At 55.9% G+C, this 23,672-nt stretch overlaps 1 protein-coding gene across 7 annotated transcripts in view; it reads right to left on the reverse strand.

The window, feature by feature from the left end:
• Eps15l1 (epidermal growth factor receptor pathway substrate 15 like 1) overlaps positions 1-23,672 on the reverse strand; it is a 47,740-nt gene that overhangs the window by 18,760 nt on the left and 5,308 nt on the right. For all 7 annotated transcript variants that reach the window (XM_048342694.1, XM_048342693.1, XM_048342692.1 and 4 more), the window contains 15 exons: positions 18,572-18,613; positions 18,365-18,454; positions 17,859-17,906; positions 17,280-17,375; positions 16,925-16,987; positions 13,304-13,429; positions 12,523-12,582; positions 11,777-12,010; positions 8,395-8,552; positions 7,181-7,337; positions 6,604-6,689; positions 6,441-6,513; positions 5,068-5,229; positions 3,945-4,142; positions 2,292-2,420 (listed from right to left, as the gene is read on the reverse strand). In XM_048342694.1, the coding sequence (XP_048198651.1) occupies positions 2,292-2,420; positions 3,945-4,142; positions 5,068-5,229; positions 6,441-6,513; positions 6,604-6,689; positions 7,181-7,337; positions 8,395-8,552; positions 11,777-12,010; positions 12,523-12,582; positions 13,304-13,429; positions 16,925-16,987; positions 17,280-17,375; positions 17,859-17,906; positions 18,365-18,454; positions 18,572-18,613 (1,722 nt within the window). The remainder of the gene's footprint in view (positions 1-2,291; positions 2,421-3,944; positions 4,143-5,067; positions 5,230-6,440; positions 6,514-6,603; positions 6,690-7,180; positions 7,338-8,394; positions 8,553-11,776; positions 12,011-12,522; positions 12,583-13,303; positions 13,430-16,924; positions 16,988-17,279; positions 17,376-17,858; positions 17,907-18,364; positions 18,455-18,571; positions 18,614-23,672) is intronic.

Genomic DNA, 23,672 nt, shown 5'->3' on the forward strand with positions numbered 1-23,672 from the left:
AGCTCCAGGCCAAGGGCCAGGAAATTGCTCTGCCCACCTCCCTGACTTGGGGAGACCAAGTCCATCTCCTGTTAACTCAGGAGCTGCTATTACCCCTACCCAGACATCACAGAGGGGTCCTCAGACCACTGCCGTGGCCTATGATCCTCAATGAGCAAGCTGATGCACTGCATGACAGCTGTGGGTTATCCCCTACGGGACATGAGGTGATACAGACCACTCCCAGGCTGCTCTGCCCAAGCCACACCCCATGCCTGAGGAGAATGGTCACCACGTCCAGCACCCAGCCTTCCCTTCTGCCTTCTTAGAAAACACACATGCCAACTCTGCAAGGGCTGTGGATCAGTTTTGGTAACATTCCTCCTGTTAAAAGGTGGCAGCAGCCAGGTGCAAGTGCTCGGGCCTGTAATCCCAACTACTCAGGAGTCTGAGATCTGAGGATCAGGGATCAAAGTCAGCCAAGGCAGAAAAGTCCATACGACTCTTATCTCCAATTAACCACTAAAAAGCCAGAAGTAGAGCTGTGGTTCAAGTGGTGGAGTGGTGGAGTGGTGGAGCACCAGCCTTGAGCAAAAAAGCTGGAGGATAGTGGCCAGGCCCTGAGTTCAGGCCACAAGACCAGGATAATGAAGGGGTGAAGAGGGGTGGGCTCAGAATGAGCTCCATAGCCCAGTGGATTTCAGGTTAGCAGAAGCTCGGCAGCCCACCTGGAAGATCTGCTCTGGTAATGCACTGAAGAGTTCACGAGTCTATGGCCACCAGTGTGTGGTGTGGCAGTATCTGCCACGTGCCTAAGGGTCGGCTGAGGACAGGTGATGGGCCAGGCCCTGGCCAGCTGGAGAGTGGCCAGTGACTAAGGCTTTGGGGGAGGGTTGGCTCAGCGGTGCAGTGCTCTCCATGGCTCTAGCACCACTAAATACAGAAGTAAATAAATACACATGCAGCTTTAAGAGTCCTGAGTCATTTACTGGGCATAGGTGGCCCACGCCTGTAACCCTAACACCTGAGGAGGCTGAGACCTGAGTCCTGAGATCTGAGGAGGGAAAAACTGAGGCTCTTATGTCCAATTTACTAGCAAAAGGCCAGAGGAGGAGCTGTGCCAGCCTTGAGTAGAAAAAGTAAGGAACAGGGGCTAGGAATATGGCCTAGTGGCAAGAGTGCTTGCCTAGCATGCATAAAGCACTGGGTTTGATTCCTCAGCACCACATATACAGAAAACCTGAAGTAGTGCTGTGGCTCAAGTGGTAGAGTGCTAGCCTAGAGCAAAAAGAAGCCAGGGATAGTGCTCAAGCCCTGAGTCCAAACCCCAGGACTGGCAAAAAAAAAAAAAAAAAGGAAGGAACAGTGCCCAGGCTGTGAGTTCAAGTCTTAGGACCAGTGTGTGCAGACATACACATACACATACAAACATACACACACACACACATTCAGAGAAAGAAGCCCATGTGTCCTGGACAGTCACTCCGTGTGAAGCTAACTCTAAACTAGGAGCTTGAGAAGAGTTGTCCCTAGAAAGTTCTAGACGCATCACAGTGACCTCCCCATCCTGGGGGAGCTGGCCCCCTTGCTGCACCAACCAGCAGCTCTCTCTGTCCGAGACGCAGCAGGGAACAAGCACCCAGTTCATAGTGTTTATTACAGCGCAAACCCCCAGTGCACTTTCCAAGTAGCCAGGTACAGGGGGACCCCCATGACCGGCTGGCTCCCTGCGTGCAGGCGTGGCAGCCTCGGCAGCCTCACCGGAGGAGGAAGTGGCCAGATGAGAGACAGGGGAAAGGCGCTGTCAATCACCGCCTGTCTAAGGACACCGAGCGGACAGAGCCGCCAAGAGGGCGCCCGGGGCGGGCGGTGCAAGCAGAAGAGTCCAGAAAGAAGAGGGCGCAATACAAAGCACGCACCGGGACAGGACGGGACGGATGGCCAGCAAAGCGGCTCTCGCAAGAGGTTTACGTGGAGGATAAAGAGAGGGGAGGCTGAAGCCAGCCCCAAGCCCACGGGGAAGGAGAGGAAGAACACAGATGGCGGAGGCGGATGAGAGAGGAAGAGACTGAGGCCCAAGAGTGGCCTCCCAGCCCCGAGGCTGGGGCTGGGCAAGAGGACTGGCAGAGAAGCAAGGAGGAGTGCGGGGCGCCGCAGGGGCTCGGGCGAGGGGTTAGGCAGCAGAGCCGTGAGCCAGCTGGGACATCAGGGACAAGATGAGTCGGGTCAGGGCAGGCCTGGGGCAGGGGCCAGTGTCCTGTTGTGGGGGGCCTGCCCAGCTGCAGGCACGGCCACGTCTACTCCACCGTTACCATGGCTCCGAATCCACCTCCATCGGCCAGGGTGCCAGGGCCTGCTCCATCCAGTGCCCGCTCGCACCGCTCCACGCCGCGCTGCGCCTCCAGGCGGCTCTCCTGCAGCTGAGCTAGCGCGCTCCGGGCCTGCAAGCAGGGGGTGGGTGGGGTGGGGGCGGGGTGGGTGTGTCGGCCTCTGCCCCGCCCCACCCCGCCTGCTCCCCACCCCCAGCTTCTACCTGTTCCCAGACCCCCACCAGTTACCCCATTCCCATCAGTTCCCATTATCCCCACCTGTTCCCCCATCCCCATCTGTTCCCATGATCCCATCTGTTCCTGGTGAGCCCACAACCATTCTCTCTCTGGCTCATCACCACTTTCCCCCTGGAAGGTAAGCTATGGGAGGCCCTATAAGGTCGAAGACACCCAGGGTATGTGCCCGTTCCCTCCCTCCCTCCCTCCCTCCCTCCCTCCCTCCCTCCCTCCCTTCCGTCCCTCCTTCTTCCCTTTTTTCTCCCCCTCCCTCCCGCCCCTCCCTCTCTTTCTTCTCTCCCTTCTCACTAATACTGGGACATGAAACCCAGGGCCTCATGCTTTCACTCACAACTGGCACTCTTACCACTTAAACCATGCCTCTGGCCTGGCTTTTTACAGGCTAACTGGAGATGGAATCTTGTGGATCTTTCTACCCAGACTTCAAATGCAATCTTTAGCCCTCAGCCTCCTGAGCAGCAAGGATTCTAGGTTTGAGCCACAGTCTCCAGCTGCCTGCTGCATCTGTTAACTGCTCTATACTCTGTGTGACCTCAGGCTAACACCTAACTGCTTTAACTGCTTTCCCCCCTCCAAAATTGGAGCATGAGAGATGCTGAGCATGCCGGGGCCTGAGGGCTCACACCTGTGACCCTTGGGAGGCGGAACATAGGAGGCTCATGGATTGTGGCCAGACGATGAGACCCCTTTTCCACTCACAGCTGGGCACTGTAGCTGTGCCTGTGCATGAGACTGAGTGGGGGACATGGGTGCCAGACCAGGCTGGGCAGAAGAGAGGTGTGGAGATGCCGCTCCACTGAGGGCTGTGGGACAGAGTGGCACCTGCCTGCCATCCCAGGACTCTGCCAGAGGCCATGGGTTTCAAACCTTAGTACTACCAAGAAAAAAAGAAAAGCAATGCACAGAGCACCCATTGCACCCATGACGGTCACAAGCACCAGGCACTGTTGTCCTGAACCCTGGGCCTGGGTTCACAGACTGGGTGGGGGAGCATGCGGGGCTGGACAATATCCCCAGGGAGCCAGATATTTGAGGGCTGGCACCACCTTGCTCCATGGACAGCACCCCACAAGTATAGAGCCCACAACTCCAAGAGAGGGGTGGCTGCCAGCTGTGAGAGCCAGCACCTTAGAGTGCATCAGGATAGGGTGCCCTAGGCAGCTTGAGACACCAGACACTTGTGTAGGAGTAACATGAGGGGAGGCTCCCCAGTACAAGGGGACCCAGGTGAGCGACAGAAGGTCCCCACCTCATCCCTTCTACCTTTGGCCACAGATGTCATGGCTGGCCTTGACCATTAGTTCCCAGCACGCCCCATGCACGTGTGGAGAGGAATGGGCGCGGAGGGGAATGGGCTAGAGATGAGTGCAGCACTGGGGCACATGGCCTCCACTGTACCTGGTTGATCTCGTCCTGTGTAGACTGGAGGGACTTGATGATGGTGTCTAGCTGTGCACGGCCGGCCTGGACGCTCTGCTCCAGCTGCGTCTCCTCCTGCTGCAGGCGGTTCAGCTCCGACCTGGCCCGGTTCAGGTCATCCTCCTGAGTCCTCAGGTCTGACTCCTGGGACTGGATTTGTGTTTTCAGTGATGAGATCTGAAATAAAGGGACAAAAGCATTAACCCACCAGCAGAGAAGGACAGAGCACTCCCCTATGCCAGCACAATGAAGTCATCTCACACTGAGAGCCAGAGGCTGAGGCAGGAGGATGGCAAGTTCTAGGCTAGCCTGGGATACAAGGTGAGATTCTATCAAAAATAACTTTCATCAAAAGAAATAGGTCTATAGACACACATGTTTAATGTAAAATAAAAAAGAAGACGTAAAGAAAGACAGATGCAGCTAGGCACCAGTGGCTTGAGCTATTTGGAAGGCTGGGAGCAAAAGAACTATGGTTAGAGGCCAGCCAGGGCAGAAAGCCCCAAGACCCTTTGTCAATGGAGAAGCAGGAGGCACAGTAGCACATGCCTGCTGTACTAGCCGCAATATCAGCCGAGCAGGCAGACCATGCCCAGGGAGTGCCTAGGCAAGAATTGAAAGCCAATCTCAAAAATACCCCCGTTGTAGAAATACTCCCGTTGTAGAGTATTAGCTTTGATCAAAAGACATTCAGGGACAGAGCCCGAGTTCAAGCCCCAGGACTGTTAAAAAAAACAACCCAAAAATATTCCCAGCAAAATCCAGGGCTAGAGGTGTGACTTAGCAGTTGAGCAAGCCACGCCAAATACAAACCCAGTACAACAAATGACAAAGTGAGACAGCACAGCATGAATTGACTTGAGAAAGACCAAGTCTTTACTTTGCAAACCAGCCCAGCTCACACAGGGAGGGGTGTGGTCCCTAGGGTTGCTTCCCCAGGTTGACCAGGAGAGGGGCCCTGGACCCTGCTATGCATGTCTCAGGCCTCAGGCCTTGGTTTCTGGGGATGCAGGGTCAAACGGAGGTAAGGCAGTAGGGTGTGCAGGCGCACCCCAACGAGGGGTCCTGTCCTGTCCATGGAGGGGAGAGGGAGGACACACACCATTTGAGTCTCATCTTGGCATTTCTGCCTAACGTCACTCAGCATGTCACGGAGCTTGGCCTTCTGCTGATCCATCTCATCCAGGCGGTCCTGAGCGTCCTGCTTCTGCGCTTCTAGCTCCTGTAAGCTGCTTGTTTCCCTGTCCAGGTCATTCTGTAGTTCCTAGGGGAGAGGGGTGGGCACAGGCTTGAGATAGTGACAATGTCAGTGCACGATGAACCTAATTAAAAATGAGCACTGGGGACTGGAGAGTGTGTTAGTGGTAGAGTGCATGCCTAGTGTGTATGAAGCCCCTGGTTTGATTCCTCAATACCACATAAACAAAAACAGCTAGAAGTAGTGCTGTGGCTGAAGTAACAGAGTGCTAGCCTTGAGCAAAAGAAGCTCAGGGGCAGTACCTAGGTTCTGAGTTGAAGCCCCAGGATTTTCAAAATATAAAGTTAGGCACTGATGGCTCAGACCTGTAATCCTAGCTACTCAGGAGGCTGAGATCTGAGGACAACAGTTCAAAGCCAGCCCAGGCAGGAAAGTCCGTCAGACTCTTACCTCCAATTAACCACCAGAAAACTGGAAGTATCACTGAGGCTCAAGTGGTAGAGCACTAGCCTTGAGCTGAAGAGCTCAGGGACGGGCTCATCCCCAGAGTTCAAGCCCCATGACCAAGCATAAATTAAATAAATAAATAATGAGTGTTGGGGGCTGGGCACTGGTGGCTCCTTCCATCATAGCTACTCAAAAGACAAAGGATCTGAAGGTCAAAGATTCAAAACCAGCCCAGGCAGCAAAGTCCATGAGACTAATCTCCAATTAACCACCAAAAGCTGGAAGTGGAGCTGTGGTTCAAATAACAGTGCTATCCTTGAGCAAAAAGGCGAAAGGATATTACCCAGATCCTGAGTTCAAGTCCTAGGACTAGCACACAAAATAAAATAAAAAATAATGAAGCATTAGGCCAGGTTTTGGTGGCTCAGGCCTGTGATCATAACTATGTAGGAGGCTGAGATTTGGAGGATCATAGTTTGAAGCCCGCCTAGGCAGAAAAGTCCTGGAGATTCCATCTCCAGATAACCAACAAAAAGTTGGAATTGAAGTGTAGTTCAAAGAATAGAGCACTAGCTGATCAGGCAAGGAAGCCAAATAATCATGAGCTCTGACTTCAAGTCTCATTACTAGAGAAAAAGACAGAATGGGAGGGGAGGAGGGAGAGAGGGGAAGGGAAAGCAAACAGGTGCCAGGCTAGGGGCTGACTCAGGCTGGGTGGTCTTCTGGTATGCACTAGGTCCTGGTTCTATCACAGTATTTTAAAGGTCACTTTGAAGCCTGGGCTCGACCCCCCCCCAGTTGAGGTGAGGGTCTGCAGAGGATGGCGATACCTGGACCTCAATGGTTTTCTGTCGGATGGCCTCCTCCTTCTCCCGAATGTCCTGTTCCAGGGAGAACTTCTCCCTGAGATGAAGACAAACCAGCCAGTGAGAGTCCCGGACACTGACCACGGGCCCCACCACAAGCCCTGCCCCCATCAAGGGTGGCCCGCACCTCTGCAACTGGGCAATCTCCTGGCTGATGTCATCCAACTCCTTCACTCCTGTGAACTCCCCTGGACCGAGCGAGCTGGAGCTGTCCTAGGGTCAGACAGGCCATCACTGAGGGCGGCGACATGAGGGCTGGGGCGCAGGGTGGGCTCTGGAGGTCTCATTTGGGGGGGGGGGCAGGTACAGATTTCACCATCCAGACCTTGGGGACAGGAGGGGCAAGGCCACCTTGCAGCGGCTGGGTGTGGCTTGGGGTGCAGGGGCGGGTCCCCAAGGGAGGTGTGGAAATCAGTGGGCAGCCCCCACTCAAGGGAGCAGGGCTGTAGGGGGCAGGGCCGCAGGAGGGGCTGAAGAGGCAGGAACTGGACACAGAGGTAGGGGATGGGCTTCAAGGGCCGAGCCTAGTGGGTAGGGAACCACAGGAAGCAGGGCTGCAGGGGGTCGGGCTGCAGGGGCAGGGTCTGAGGCGGAGCCGCAGGGGGCAGGGCTGCAGTGGGGGTGGGGCCATAGGGGCGGGGCTGCAGGAAGCAGGGCCACACTCCCTCCCCAGAGAGCAGGGGGGTGGGGCAGGGCACACTCACCGGCAGGGGCGTGCCTCTCTCCGAGGGTGGGACCATCTCCGGTGAAAGGACTTGAGGGGGGTCGATGCCCTTACTGACCTTCTGCTGAATGAAATACATAGCTAGCGCGAATTGGTCTTTGCTTAGCTTCCCCGTTTGCCTTGTATCGGCCAGGGCCCTGGGAGAAATGTGGGGGAGGGGGATGGTTACACAAAGAGATCAAGAGTAGACAACCCCCCCCACCCTCAGGTGGGCCCCCAGCGCTAGGGCAAGTGGAGATCTGCCCTAGGCGGTGGAGGGGCCAGGCTGGGGGAGCCAGGCTGGCCCTGTGGGCAGGTACCTTCCTGCCCATGCACCAAAGCCCACACCCTACCTGAGGCAGCTGTCAGGGATCACAGGGGCAGCCTGGGTGCCTGCACTACAGGGGGAGTGTTTGTCCCCCTTGACTGTCTGTCCTGAAGTCCTAACCTGCCACAGGAAGCTGCTGGGGGGGGGGGGGGGGAATACACCTGCATTCCCAGCTAATCAGGAGGTTGAGGTGGGAGCATGGTGAGTTCCAGGCCAGCCTGGCTCCATAGTAAGTTACTGTCTCCAAAAAACAATGAACACAACTAAAAAGGGAGCTGTCACCACATGGGGTCTGAGTCTTGGGGGTGGGGGGGCACAGGAGCCACAACACACCCAACACACCTCCCAGGCCAGAGGGGCCCCTCTCCCCACGCGGCTCTGATGTCTATGAAGTCAGGACAGAGCACTGCACAGCCATGCAATGGACACAGGCAGTGACAGTGGACAGAGCTGAGGGAAGGGAGGTTGCAGGCAGAAAGAAAGAAGGCAGCCCTGGCCTGTCAAAGTTCACCCCACAAATTCACCTCCAAGCCCATGACAAGGGGGGCTGCTCAGAGCAAAGCCCTGAAGTCTGCTCTGGCTGCTGTCCCACCATGTTGTCGGGTGCCTTGCCCTCCTGCAGCTGCCTTCCATCATTGCCATCTGCCCTCAGCTGCTCCTGGGATGTCCTGTACTGAGCAGGGGCACCACAGGGCTCCCAAGGGCTCACAGGGTCTTGTAGGGTCCCTGGCTGAGGCCAGCACTGCCTGGGTGACCCCATGATGCCAGGGGTGGACACGTCAACTGTCACCGAGGACAGGGGCAGGGATGCAGACCCTGTCCCCCAGGCCTGGGGGACAGGGCTGGCAGGCGGGGAGCATGGGGTGCAGTACCCGCCTGGGCCTCACCAGATGTGCGCCAGCAGGTTTTGGGTGAGGCCGGAGTGCATAAAGATGTCCTTCACCTCGTGGCCACTCACATAGCCGTCCAGGTCCAGGTCAGTCTGGAGGAAGACCTCATCGAAGCGCAGCTTGTCTGCCACTGGGACTACCCACGCCACTGCTGGCTGCAACAGGATGGTACCCCTTAGCCCCAGTGCTATCTCTGCACACCTGTACGCAATGAGGAACACTGAGGCTGGAAACAAAAGCCATCTACCTACAGCCCTGCTGGGAAATGGCCTGATATCCTTCCAGGGTGGTTGGTATCCATGAAGGCCACTGGGAAGTGAGAGGCACCCCTCCATCCCTGACCCCATGGCCTGCACAGGCATTGCTGGCACAAGTGCAGGGAAAACAAGAGCTCTGGGGTGTGCTTGGAAGCCACCGATGTGGCCCTGGAACCCCAGAGGGACCTTGTCCTTGATGGTCAGCTGGGGCAGATGGACCAAGAGCGCAGAGCACGTGGTGTTCCCAGGCACAGTGCAGCTCTGTGCCTTCTGTAACACCTGCCCAGGTTACCTAGGAAAAGCCACACCAAGGCTGGCAGGGTGGCACATGCTTGTGATCCCAGGGAAGCAGCTGCCTCACCATGGCCATCTCTCCTTCTTGGTATGGAGCCTGGAGGCTGAGCCTGAGGGGGGGGGGGGGCCCTTCCTGATCTCCAACACCCCTCGTTCAAGAAGCCCCCACTCCTAGCAGTGCTGGGTTTGAACCCAGGGCTTTGCATATGCTAAGCAGTGTCTACCACTTGAGCTATGCCCCAGTCCTGCTGTTTGCAGGTCACTTTTGAAATCACTGGCTTCCTGGCACGGCGAGTGCATAGCTGTGGGTGTCTCGTTGTTCAGGTGACGGGGACATACGGCTGCAGCCAGCTTCCCAAGGCTGCAGCTCTACATGGGCCTTACAATGTGGTCCTTCCCAAGTCAGCCTCCAAAGTAGCTAGGTAGACAGGCATGTGACATGGCACCCAGCCAAACCTTTGTTCTTCATAAAAACAAGCCCTGAGGTGTTCAGTTACATTGTAGGAAATGGACTGAGGTGCAGTGTGCCAGAGCAGTTGATGCCAGATGCCAGGAAAGAAGTGACATAGTAGCTGGGTGCCAGTGGCTCATGCCTGGAATCCCAGCTACTCAGGAAGCTGAGATATAATGATTTTGGTTCAAAGCCAGACCCAGCAGAAATGTATGTGAGACTCTTATCTCCCAATTAACCACCACAACAAGCAGGAAGTGGAGCTATAGCTCCAATGGTAGAGTGTTAACCTTGGGCCCAAAATCCCAGGTACATTGCCTAGGCCCCAAGTTCAAGGCCCAAAATCAGCATGGAGTGGGGGGGCAGAGGTAGATACGATCCAGACAAGCAGGGTGGAGACAAGACATCAATAGTGACCCTGTCGGGCTGGGGATATGGCCTAGTGGCAAGAGAGCTTGCCTCGTATACATGAGGCCCTGGGTTCGATTCCCCAGCACCACATATACAGAAAACGGCCAGAAGTGGCGCTGTGGCTCAAGTGGCAGAGTGCTAGCCTTGAGCAAAAGGAAGCTAGGGACAGTGCTGAGGCCCTGAGTCCAAGGCCCAGGACTGGCCAAAAAAAAAAAAAAAAAAAAAAAATAGTGACCCTGTCCACAAGTCTGGGATGCCTGAGACCAAGTACTTGCTGTGCCAATGAAACAAATCTGCTGCCTGGTTGGGGATTCTGGGGTATGGGATACATCAGGGGCCAGGCTCTGATGCCAACAGGGCCAAGGGCCAGTTGTAGGGGACACTCACCTTGGAACAGGCCAGGCCCTAAGCAAAGCACAGACTGGGGGCCAGGCAGGGGCTCCGCACCCACCTGGGCACATGGAGGCGGAAGCTTAGGGGGTCTGACTAATGTGGGCCTGGGATGAGGAAAGGAGGCATCTACAGTAGACCAAGACTGAGATCCATGGGTGGGCTGCCCTCAGGGGAGACACCCTCCACCAGTAGAGGCTCTGGGGCCTGGAGGCAAGCAGCTTTTAGAGCAAGGCAGCGCTAGTGCCCAGCTGACCTCACTTCCGATGAGAGCTCAGTGGCACAGCTTCCAGCGACCTGCCCTGCTCACCCACGGGCAGGAAGAAGGGGGCTGCACAGGTACCTGTGGTCCTTGTGCTATGTCGCAGTAAGGCTGCATCTGCCTGGGCAACAGATGGCCTCACTGTGCTGCCGGGCCAGCCTCCAAGTCCTGGGCTCAGGCGATCCTCCTGCCTCAGCCTCCCCTAGGCCTGTGTGGGCTAGATGTGTTTTGATTCAATATAGAGGGTTGCCAGTGGCTGAGGGGGACTGCTTCCTGGACACCCCCAATGCAGCAAGCACTGCATGCACACAGTAAAGGTATTCACCAGCTCCAGCCCTGCCCAAGCCCGAGCACTCTGTGTGGGCTCTGGTGTGGGGGTAACAGGGAGGCACGGGGAGCCCTGCATCCAGAGGGCCAGGCCCCCTCACTTGGCCACTTGTAATTTACCAAGCACACTGTGCAGGGCACAGGGTTCAGGAGCAGAGCTAATGTGCTTTTGTAGAGCTATGGAGAAATAGAGAGGACAGGCAGAAGATGGGGGTGGTAGGGCTGCTGTCAACCGCCAGGATCCTGCTAGGAGCAGCCCTCCCTGCAGAGGAGAGGGGACAAACCCTACACAGGAGAGGCTCTAGAATCCAGCCACAGGCCCCACAGCGCCCAGGCCCAGCACATGATTCTTGGCAGTAAATTCCTTTTGAAACATCCCATCATGACAGACTCTGGTGGCTCATGCCTGTCATCCTAGCTACTCAGGAGGCTGAGATATGAGGATCACAGTTTGAAGCCAGCCTAGGCAGGAAAGTCCGTGAGACTCCTAGTTCATTAACCACCAGAAAACCGGAAGTGGCACTGTGGCTCAAAGTGGTAGAGCACTAGCCTTGAGCTGAAGAGCTCAGGGAGAGCACCTAGGCCCTGAGTTCAAGCCTTAATACTAACAAATAAAACAAAACAGAAAAAAAGAACATCTCATTACAAGTTATGTCTGTAACCCTTGCTACTTGGGAGAACGGGAGGATCGCTGTTCAAGGCCAGCCTGGACAGAAAACTCACAAGACCCCCTCTCAATGGAGAGCTGGACATGGTGCTGAGCGCCTGTCACTCCAACTATGATGTGAACTAAAATAAGCAGGTGGAGGCCTAGTCGAGCACCAGGGAGGAAAGCGAGACCCTATCCAGAAACGCAGCAGGTGGAAGCAGAGCGCCCACTGGGCAAGCCAAGGCCTCAAGTTCAAGCCCTTGGACAAGGCACAAGGCGGGGGGGGGGGGGGGGGGGGGAGCTGCCCTGCGGGGCCAGGCCAGGGGTGGCACACATACCTGTGGCTGCTTGACACCATGCTTGGGGGACAGGCTGCCGGCACTGTTGAGGCTGCTCATGCTGCCATGGGAGGGCGTGGAGCGCAGGCTGTCCTTGGGTGGAGGGCTGGCGGGCAGCACAGGCACGGCACCTGGGAACACGGCCTTCTTCCTCTTGGAGGGCGGGATGAGGGCGGGGGGCAGGGCGGAGGGAACCGGCTCCTTCTCCAGTGCCCGGTACACCAAGTGCATGGCCTGTGGGTGTAAACCACAGGGGTGAGGGGCCCTTGGTCCCCGCGGGGCACCCAGGGTATCTGTGCACGGGCCTGGGTCTACGGGCGTCAAAAGTCAAAATGCACAGACAAGCTCATCTTCCTAATCTGTGACTTCACCGTCCCCACTTTTAGTCCTCCATAGTCCAAACATACTGCTCCAGAAGGCAAGGACACACCTGCAGTTGTACCCCTCTCCCCCAGGCTTTGCTACTAATGGTACCTAAGTCACAGCCTTAGGTATGTGGCGTCCTAGTACAGAAGTCCCCAGCCAGGCATGGGGACTACAGGACTGCCCTTCACTACTCAGGTGGCGAGGGCACCTATGGTCTTATCACTCCCAGCAGGCTAGGACCTGAGGGGGGGTCTGTCTTCTGGGGGTACTGGGCAGCTGGGAGGGCTGTCAAAGCAAGCCTCTTTCAAAAACAAAAGGGACCCAGGACCTCCCCACGCTATCCACTTCCTCTCAGAGATCAAGAGCACAGCAGAGCCTACCACGGCAAACTCATCCCGGTCCAGGTGCCCGTCCTTGTCAATGTCACTGAGGTCCCAGACCTACGGGAACAGGCCAGAAGGGGTCAGGGGGACAGCGGGGTGGCCAGGAGACAGCGAGCAGTGGTAGAGGATCACAATAGAGCGGGGTGACCACCAACTGCCCACTAACTAGAGGAGACTGCGCACCCTGTCCTGGCTGGAGCTCTCCCATCCTCACCCCTGCAATCCTCTCCCCTGCCCTGTCCCCAGGCCCTGTGGGCCAAGCTGAGGAGAGGGGCTCTGGGAACCCCTGACCACCCCCCCACCCCGTGGCCACACAGAACTCATCCTCCCCCCCCTGCTGGCCGTGACCCTTCCCAGGTACCACCCACAGAGCCCAGGCCCAGTGCTCAGGCGTGGGCTGAGAAAGGAGTCCACAGGATCCCACTTTCCTTCCAGGGGTGCCACCTTGAGTGTGCACATGCAGACACATGGATGAGCACGCGACATGGAGGGGGCCTCACAGGGGCACACATGTGCAGACACGTGCGTTTTTTATTTCAAATTTTATTTTTGTGCTGGTTCTAGGATTCCCTGAGGTTTTCCCCTCAAGATTGGTGCTCTACCACTTGAGCCATGGCTCCATTTCTGGCTCAAATAACTGGTTCTTCTCAATACTTTTCCTGTCATGAGATGCAGACCCCACAGTGCATGGCTCGCCCTCCTCTCCCTCTGTGTATGGCGCGCAGCAACTCCCCAGGGCAGGGAGCATGGGAGCCATACCCCACAGGATGCCCCTTACCCTGCCCAGCACATCGAGTGGCAGCTTGGAGTTCATGAGGACCGGCTTCACCTTGTCTCCCGATAGCAGGCCGTTGATGGGTAAGAGACTCTCAAAAATGCCATCAAATTTCGCCTTCTCCTCCACCTGGGGAAAGCAGCAACCATGTGAGTGAGAATGAGGCAGTGGCGGGGGTGGTGGTGGTGGTGGTGGCTAGAATGCCATGGAGCCCCTGGGCTTCCTTCTTCACATCCAGCTGGCACCCCCCATGGGGCCTCACCCACAGAGGGCTGCCAGCAGACCTGGGCAGGCAACAGGGGCCTGGACCACAGGGCCATGCGGGGAGTCCAGGTCACCCCCATCCTTAGTGAGCCCCTAGGTTGAGCCTGAGTGTGCTGGTCATAGTTAGAGTCAAGTGCCAGTGACAGGAAGCAAGGAACTGACTGTGCACATGGCACACTCCACGGCAGACATGCTGCACACAGCAGGGGGCCACGAAGCTCAGCGTAGAGCTGGAAGACTAGAAAGCTCCATCCTGGATGTGGGCTGGCAGGGGCTGCACAGTGCAGAAGGAGCAACAGTGCAGAAATGGTGTTGTACAATAAAAAATAAAAACACTGGGAGCTGGGGACTGGTGGCTCACACCTGCAATCCCAACTGCTCTGGAAGCTGAGAACTAAGGATCACAGTTCAAAGTCACCCTGGGCAGGAAAGTCTGAAATGAGTCACCAAAAAAGCCAGTAGTAGAGCTCAAGTGGCAGAGCACTAAAAGAAGTTCAGAAACAGCACCCAGGCCTGAGTTCAAGCCCCAGGATCAGCACAAAATAAACATTGAGGCTGAGGGTATGGCTCAACGTACATCACTTAACTATCAAGCGTGAGGCCATGGGTTCCATCCTCAGCATAGTTAAAAAAAAAAAAAAAAAAAGCTGAGTACAGTAGCTCATACCTGTGATCCTTGCTATTCAAGAGGTAGAGATCAGAAGGATCTCAGTTCAAGGCCACACCAGTTCAGGAGCATTCGTCCCAACCAATAAAAATCTGGGGATGATTATGTGTGGGAATCATAAATGGGCAGACATGGTCCAGGCATATCTTAAAACCCTATCAAGATAAAAATAAGGGAAATGGCGCTATGGTTCAAAGTAGTAGAGCACTAGCCTTAAGAATTCAGGGACACGGGCTGGGGATATAGCCTAGTGGCAAGAGTGCCTGCCTCGGATACACGAGGCCCTAGGTTCGATTCCCCAGCACCACATATACAGAAAAAACGGCCAGAAGCGGCGCTGTGGCTCAAGAGGCAGAGTGCTAGCCTTGAGCTGGAAGAAGCCAGGGACAGTGCTCAGGCCCTGAGTCCAAGGCCCAGGACTGGCCAAAAAAAAAAGAATTCAGGGACAGGGGGGCTGGGAATATGGCCTAGTGGCAAGAGCGCTTGCCTCCTACAAATGAAGCCCTGGGTTCGATTCCCCAGCACCACATATATGGAAAACGGCCAGAAGGGGCGCTGTGGCTCAGGTGGCAGAGTGCTAGCCTTGAGCGGGAAGAAGCCAGGGACAGTGCTCAGGCCCTGAGTCCAAGGCCCAGGACTAGCCAAAAAAAAAAAAAAAAAAAAAAAAACAATGCCCTTAAAAACCATAAAAAAAAAACTAGGGACTGGGAAGGTGGCTTAATGGTAGCGTGCTCGCCTAGCATGCCCTGGGTTCGATTCCTCAGTACCACGTACACAGAAAAAAAAAATAATAATTCAGGGACAGGGGCTGGGAATATGGCCTAGTGGCAAGAATGCTTGCCCTGGGTTCGATTCCTCAGCACCACATATACAGAAAATGGCCAGAAGTGGCGCTGTGGCTCAAGTGGCAGAGTGCTAGCCTTGAGCGAAAAAGAAGCCAGGGACAGTGCTCAGGCCCTGAGTTCACGGCCCAGGACTGGGAAAAAAGAAAAGAATTCAGGGACAGTGCCCACCTGGGCCCTGAGTTCAAGCCCCACAACCAAAAAAAAAAAAGATAAAATTAAGTAAAGAGGGCTGGAGGCATGGCTCAAGTGGTAGAGCGCCTGCCTAGGAAGCAGGAGGCCCTGGGTTTAGATTCTAGTACCACAAAAATGTAAGTTAAATAAAAAGTAAAGGAAAGTGAGAAGACTAAGAGGCAGTGCTGTGTATAACAGGCCTCCTGCTGTGGCTTGTCAGAGTGCCTGGTTCCCCTCCCCATTGGACTTGCTGGCCAAGGAGGCTGCTTGGGCTAGGGACACACACTTGGCAATGCAGGGTGTTTGCTTAGCTTCTGTGAGTGGAATGCAGACTCCTTGCCATTCCCTTCCTTCTCCTCTCCCCCAGGCCTCTGCCCTGCTGTGTCCCGGCCTTGTCGTGCCTCCACCCTGCCGTGCCCACCCCCAGCTCTGGACTGCTACCACCTGCCAAGACACCAGTATTGCAAGGACTAAGATGTTGGGTGCTGTTTCCCAGGACCAAGCAGCTTCCCCAAGTCTGCACTGCCCAGAGAGAAAGCCTCCAACAAGGCCATCCTGCTAGCCAGTACCATGATCACGTGAGGCTCTTGCTACCCTTCCCGCCCAGCCCACCACAGAACAGAGTAGCCCTGTGAGAATGAGGACACAGCAGCCTGAGAGCACGTGCCAGGGACCCCAGCTTGGGAAGTAGAGGCCGAAGCACCAAGTTCAAGGCCAGCCTGGGTTACAGAGCTAGATTTTGCTCCCAAAAAACAAACAACAACAAAATGGGCCCAGAGTATTTGGGGAAGGGAGTTTATATTTATTTTATCACAGAGGGTTGGGGGTGTCAGGTACTGAAGGCAACATGAGCCTGTCGGAGGCAGCAGAGGTGATGCCCAGGAAAGGGGGGGGTGCCTGGGTTAGTCGGGACCCTGTGCCCCCTCCCTCAGATACTCCAGGAGTGGAGCTATGCTTTTGAGAAGCCACTAGGGTCTTTGTTCTGAGACAAGGTCTCATGATTCCCCTGCCTCAGCCTCCAGGGGGCAGGGACTGCAGGTGACGCTTACGGGACCCTTCCTCCAGCTTCAAAAATAGCATGGTGCATGCGGAGAAAAGCATGCCACAAAGCAGTGACAGCCACAGCAATGAGTCACGGGACGAGAAACTGCAAGGTCTGCACGTATGTGCACACACAGGTGTGCACACACATGCACACACGCACATACACATGCTCAGGCTCTTCCCATCTTCCATTTTGATCAATCAGCAAGAGCAGGGAGAATGTGAGGTGCATGGCTCAAGGGAGCTGGCGGGAGGACGGTAGCCCTGGGGAGGCTGATGCAGGAGGATCATGGTTCAAGATCAGCCACGGCAAAACATAAAAAAATAAAAATAAGTAAAAACCTCAAGACAGCTTCAGCTCCACAGGCAGGGCAGGCATGTGTTGGGAGCCATGTGGAAGGTCTAAGGGCAGGCGCTACAGGGCCGTGTGTGAGGAAGGAGGGGGAGGGACAGGGCCTGGCAGTGAGAGGTGGATCCACACCACAACACAAAGGAGGCCACAGACTGGGATCTGAGGACAGGGATCCACTCAGTCTTTCAGGAATCCAACCTGTGGCCCAGCTGTAGTGGCAGCTTGGGGACAGAACAGTTCCTTGGAGAGGTTTTCACAGGACAGGACAGGGCTGCACTTACCCTCACGGCCCAGTGGGTCTCGGCGGGTGGTGGTGTGGCCATCAGCGGGCTGCTGGTGTCGTGCTGGGGGAGGAGACGTCCCTTGTGGTCAGAGGGAGCTGGGGGTAAGGAGACCCTGGGGCTCTAGGGCTCTGCGGCCCTGGTGTAGGGAGGGCTGTGGTGTGGTGGCAGGGCTATGCCTCTGCCAAGGCTGCAGGATGGGGACCCCACACACAGACAACATGCGACAGGGGTGGGAGGGGTCAAGAAGGTTTTGTAATGGAAAGGGCAGATGGGGTGCGCACTGAGAGCCAGCGGAGACGAGAAGGCCAGGGTGGTCACACTCGTGGGTTGGGGTGCAGGCGAGGACACTCACAAATTTGGGCGGTGGCATGGTGAGGTTCAGGTTACTCAAGGTAACTTCATGGCCACTCTGTGCACAGGCCACCAGCCTGAGGGCCACGTAGAAGCCCTGCAAGCCATGAGAGGGTTGGGGTCACCACAGGCTTAGGAGTGGGGACAGCAGGGGAGGACTTCCATTCCCAACTTGAGGACTGCCCACACAACAGGGCCCAGAAACACAGCCAGCTGCCCTGGGTCAGGAATGTCTACCCACACAGGGCTCTTCTAGAGCCGGAGCCCCCCATCCCGGGGATGCTGCCCCATGACAAGAAATAGGGCACTGTTCTGCGCAATACTGGGGGCCCCTGCTTCACATGTGCCAGGCGCACACTCTGCCACTGGGCCAAGCCTGACCCCTGGGTGGATGTTACAAAATGGTGTGGGGCCTGGAGGTGTGACTCAATGGTCCACACAAAACTCCACGAGTCTTAGATCATTTCATCAGCAGGAAGGTGACAAAGAATTAGAAGGCCCTCATGGAGCAGGAGAGCCCACCACAGGCACACAGCTGCCCAGGGCTCCCACCCAGCCCTGCGCCCGTGTCAATAAATACCTGTTTGTCCAAGAACCCTTTACCTTCTGGGTCAGCCAGGTCCCATATCTGTGGAGACACAAAAATGCCACTGAATGCCACCCGCCAGGGTGCAGGGTACTGTGACCAGTGCTGCCACTAATGCCACCTGCCCTGTGAGACAGTGACCCCAGGGGTGCATCATGCCATCATAGCCACACATGCCAAGACCCAGGGCTGCAGATTCTGTCTGTTTTGGGTGGGGGAGGAGTTCAGGGGCCAGGCTAGGCAGGTCTCACACTCATAGTCCTCCTGCCTCCTGTTCCTTGGGTGTTGGGATTGCACACATGCACTACCACAACTGGCTCCATCGGGATTTTGGGATCCACCAGTCACAGTTCAGGGCAACCAGGCCAAACCAGGAGGCAAAGCTCCAGGAAAGGTTCTATGGAGGGGTGTGCATGGGAGCAGCCAAGGAAGAGAAATCACCACATGCACATGTGCGCACACACTCTCACACACACTCATGCACATATACACACCCGTACCTTCCCAAGGATGATGTCAGACAGCCCTGACTTCTTGAGGAAAAGCGCAGCCTCACTGGCCCCCACTCTCCCAGTGTAGGCTGGGTCTACCTAGAGGGGAGGGAGGCAAGGGTGGTGTTGAGTGGGTACTGGGGGCAGGGGGGCCACAGTTGGCGTGGACCCAGGCCTGGGCTGCAGCAGTGAGTCACGAGAGCCGGCTGGGCTTACCTGCTTGTAGTAGGATTCGTAGAGTGGGTTTCCGCTGGGAATCTGTAAATGAAAGTACAGCGGTGGTCAGGGTGGTCTCCACACCGCCTTAGCACCCAGTGTCCTTTAGAGGGTCTGGGATGGCCCCGGCTGGGGGAACCTCTGGCCGACCATGGTAAGCACTGTTTGCACACATGGGGTGCCAGTGATAGTGCACCGGATACGTCCTAGTGTTCGCAGACGCCTCACCTCGCATGGAGGCAGAGCTGAGCTGAGCTGAGCTGAGCTGAGCTGAGCTATGTATGCTATGCACTGAGCACATGCCCAGTGTCTCCCCCAGGAACCATGCCACACAGTGGTGCTGACCTGTGTTGAGGGGGAGTGCCAGGCTAAAAGGAACCCCTGACCTGAGCCAGTACCTCATGCCTGTAATCCTAGTTACTCAAGAGGCTGAGATCTGAGGATCTCAGTTCAAAGCCACCCAGGCAGGAAAAGTCCATGAGAATTATCTCTAATTAACTAGCAAAAAGCTAGAAGTGGAGCTGTGGCTCAAATGGTAGAATGCCAGCATCAAGTGAAAAAAGCTCAGGAACAGCACCCAGGCTGAGTTCAATCCCCAGTACTGCCACCACCCCCCCCTCAAAAAAAGGAATCCCAGATTATGGCCAGCTTCTTGGGGATGCCCACATCCCAGAACAGAGAGTGCTGGGCCAAGGGAAGATGGAGGCAGGCTGGACAGGAAGGAGTGGTGGGAGCCTGCCCCGGGAGAAAGGAAAGGAGGACGGACGGGAGCTCTGTACAGAAACCCACAAAAAGCAAAAAGAGGAAACATTATAGAAGAAACAAGGTACTGTTGTCCCTGCTGCTCGAGAGGTGGTGGCTGGATTGTTTGAACCCATGAGTTCAAAGCCAGGGTGAACCTATAAGACCCTGTCTCAGAAAATAAAATTAGCCAGGCGCTGGTGGCTCATACCTATAACCCTAAATACTCAGAAGGCTTGGATTTGAGGATCAAAATTTAAGCCAGGACAGGAAAGTCCATGAAACAAACTCTTACATCCAAAAGCTGGAAGTACAGCTATGGCTCAAGTGGTAGAGCACTCGCTTTGAGCAAAAGAAGCTCAAGGATAGCGCACAGGCCCTAAGTTCAAGCCCCAGGACTGGCACCAAAAAAAGCACAGAGACAAGGTCAGCACAGCCAAGACCCCACCCAAGTGCTCACAGTCTGCAACACCTAGTGCTGGGGAAGCCACAAGGGAGCCATAGAGGAGCCACAGGCGTGTGGACAGCCTGTGTGGGCTGGGAGGAAGGACTGTGCTGGCAGGATGAGCTGCAACTGCTGCCTCCTAGGCCCAGCACACACTAGCAATGGGCAGCTTGGCAACCCGGTGTGAGAGGCTCCTCAGCAGAGATGCAGGCACAACTAGGGCACAGGTGGCGGTCCCTAAAGACCAGAAAGAGTCTTTATGGGGCTGCAAGTTGCCACCCATGGCTGACCCCAAGTGAGCCCTAGCCACACTCAGGCAAAAGGTAGGACTGGGGTGCGAGCATTCACCACGGCTGTGCCAAGTCACCACCGCACCATGGCTGCATAAACCACTAAGCAGCTGATAATGGCTTTATGGTAAAGTGTGTGTGTGTGTGTGTGTGTGTGTGTGTGTGTGTGTGTTTCTTTCTCAAGACAGGGGGCACTGTCGCTTTATGGTAAAGTCCGTGTGTGTGTGTGTGTGTATGTGTGTGTGTGTGTGTGTGTTTCTTTCTCAAGACAGGGGGCACTGTCGGGAGCCTGTGGCTCATGCCTGTAATCCTAGCTACTCAGGAGGCTGAGACCTAAGGATCGAGGTTCAAAGCCATCCCCAGGCAGGAAAGCCTATCAAACTCTTATCTCCAATTAACCAGCAAAAATTGGAAATGGAGCTATGACTCAAATGACAAAGCACCAGCCCTGAGCAAAAAAGCTTAGAGACAGCACCTAGGCCCTGAGTTCAAGTCCCAGTAGCAGTGTGTGTACATGCACACGCACAGGTGCACACATGTCCCCCTGATAAGTTCCTGCTTGGCAGGGCTCTGGCTGAGTAGGCCATTTCAGGTCAAGTTCATCTGCAACGAAGTGGAGATCATAATTATGGTAAAACCTCGAGTTTCTGGGCTGGCCCTGAAGTTTTCCTGCCATGTGGGATGTATGGAATTCCTGCCACATGTAAAGTATGGAGTTCTCCAGCATCAACAATAAACAACAGCATTTCTTCTTCTTTTTTTTCTTTTTTGCCAGTCCTGGGGCTTGGACTCAGGGCCTGAGCACTGTCCCTGGCTTCTTTTTGCTCAAGGCTAGCACTCTGCCACTTGAGCCACAGCACCACTTCTGGCTGTTTTCTATATATGTGGTGCTGGGGAATCGAACCCAGGGCTTCATGTATACGAGGCAAGCACTCTTGCCACTAGGCCATATTCCCAGCCCCAGGATTTCTTCTAATACAAATGAAACATGGTTCCCTATGCAGCCCCGCCTGCCCCCCACCCCCTGTGTATCCTGAGTGTTCTGCACCGCAGGACGGCGGGGATGAGAAGGGCACGGATGTGCAGTCTGGACTGGCCGAGCTTGGAGATGCACTGTAGGTTGCAACTGCACAGGACAGCATCGATGGCACCATGGTGAGATACATGGTGCACAGCTGGCCCTATGGCAAATCTGCTAGAGATGGCCACAGCCTGGCTGGGTTGCCATGCAGCCTACCGTGATCAAGGCCCTGGGCTCCATCCCCAGGACCCCCCAAAACAGTAACAATAAAGATTTAAGAGCACCCCTGTCAAGTCTCTGTGTGGAGCGGTGCGTCTAGAGAGCAGAAAGGGAAGGGAAATGGAGGCAAGGGGTGGAAGGACACATGGCTGAGATCTCCAGGAAGTAGGCTGGGCATGGGAAGGGTTGCAGTCCAGCCTTGGGAGGACAGAGCCATGGGCCAGGGAGGAGACCCCACAGGGAGCCTGAGCAGAGAGGCAAGAGGGGCAGAGGCCTTAGCTGCGATGCGACTGGACACCACCACTCCCGGCTGCCCTATCACAAGCCTGTGCTCAGCTGGGTCGGTGCACAGCAGAGACAGGGTTACTGCCCATGAGCTGGGCTGCTTCTCTTAACATGAGACCCCAGGCTTGAGGACCTGCTTCCGTGTGGGGACTCTGGCCCCACCAGCACAGCTATGTACAGCTATGCTTCCTGTAGTTGTCCTGGCCCCTGAAGGCTGGTGCAAGTGGCACCCACATACAGCCCTTCCTGAAGTCCCCCCCCACCCCCCAATCCTTCTTATCACTCACTTATCACTGTAAACAAAAGTCTGGGAACCAGTTCTGCTGCTGGAAATCCTGGTGAGTTTACACCCCGCAGTGCAGGTCCACCCTAGGTTCCCTTAGCCCCTCAAGTGATCAACACCTGACCCCAGGCAAGTAAAGGAAGCCCAGCCCAGCCCTAAGGACCAAGTCCGGCTAGGAGGGAGACAGATTACCCACCAAATAATCCTACAGGGAAAGTAATTCCAATGACAGTGCATGCCTATAATCTCAGCTTTAAGAAGACTGAGGCAGGAGATAGTGAGTTCCAGCTGGCCTGGGTCACACAGAGAGACTGACAAACATGAAATACTGCACATATATACAAGAGCTAGGGGTGGGACTCAAGTGGTGGAGCCAAGTGTGTGAGAGAGGCCCTGGGTCCATCCACAGTACCAAAATTAAAATAAAAACCACCTAATCGTGCAGGAATGGAAGCTCCAAGGCATGCTACCTCCCGGCACAGCTCTGCCCCGTGTGAAGCGTGGCTAGCACAGAGGCGGCAGCAGGCCTTGCTCCCCAGCCCTTGCCACTACCCATGAGAGGGGATAGTGCGCACCGACTCTTGTCTGGGCTCATTAGCAGTCCAACACACAACACACAAACAGACAGACACACTCACAACACACACACACACACACACACACACACACACACACACACACACACGGAGCCAGGCGGGGCTCACCCTGTAACCCTAGGTACTCAGGAGGCCAAGATCTGAAGATCATAGTTCCAAGCCAGTCCAGGCAAGTCAATGGAAAGTCAGAAGTAGCGCTGTGGCTCAAGTGGTAGAACACCAACCTTGAGTGAAAATGCTCAGAGACAGCACCCAGGTCTGGAGTTCCAACTCCAGGAAAGGCACACACAAAGACAAATGGCCCCTTTGCCTGCCACTGTGGCCCGTGTGTATCTTATCAGGCCACTGAGCCAGTGCAGCAGCTCGAGGTCCCCCCAGGCCCTGTAGTCCACCCAGATGAAGAGACACCTGACCCTGCTGGGCGGCACCTATGCTGCAGCCTCTGCTGGGATGGGCAGGGCCTGGCTGGCAGGGCTTAGGCCCAGTGGGTCAGGTAAGCCTTGGGCAGTGCTTTCCACCCCCCACTCCCAATGACGCCAGGCTCAGGGGCAGCATACTGGGGTGTGGGCTCTGGCCCCAGCACCACCTAATCCAATGGGATGCCAGACAGAAATACAAGCAGGGGGCGCAGTCTGTCCCTTCACTCTGCCATGCCCGCTGGGGAGGTGTCAGCACAGGCAGCAGGTACAGCTGGGGCTAGGTACGCCTGCCCCTTATTCAGCGAGGAGTGGGTGAGGCAGGCGAGCCTCCGCAGCCACACCATGACTCCCAACCTGCCACAGGCCCGATCCTTGCCATCCTCAGTGCGCCTGTGCCAGCGAGCACCCAGCCCCCGGGGGTCACCAGAGACTGCACGTGCATGCATGGAAGGCACTCAGGGGGCTCAGCACCCGCAGGGCTGGTGGTTCCTGGACCTGAGCAGGAAGAGCAAGGCTGTTACCATCCCCCAGTCTGCAGAGGCAGAGCTGAGACAGACACACCCACACCACTGAGGCCATAACACCAGACCCCAAGCACCAGAAAGGACTGAGTGGACCTGGAGGGCACTGGTGACAAGGGGGCACCATCACATCCGCAGCACAGAGGAGTATTCTGCATTGAGACTGATGAGCACAGGCATCCTGTGTTTTGGGATTGGCTCTCCATGGCGGCCTAGAGGGCAGGAGGATGGGTGAGTGTGGGGAAGTTGTTCACGGAGGGGAGCTGGGCCAGCCGGATCCC

The sequence above is a fragment of the Perognathus longimembris genome, chromosome 3, assembly GCF_023159225.1.
Source record: "Perognathus longimembris pacificus isolate PPM17 chromosome 3, ASM2315922v1, whole genome shotgun sequence".
NCBI lineage: Eukaryota > Metazoa > Chordata > Mammalia > Rodentia > Heteromyidae > Perognathus > Perognathus longimembris.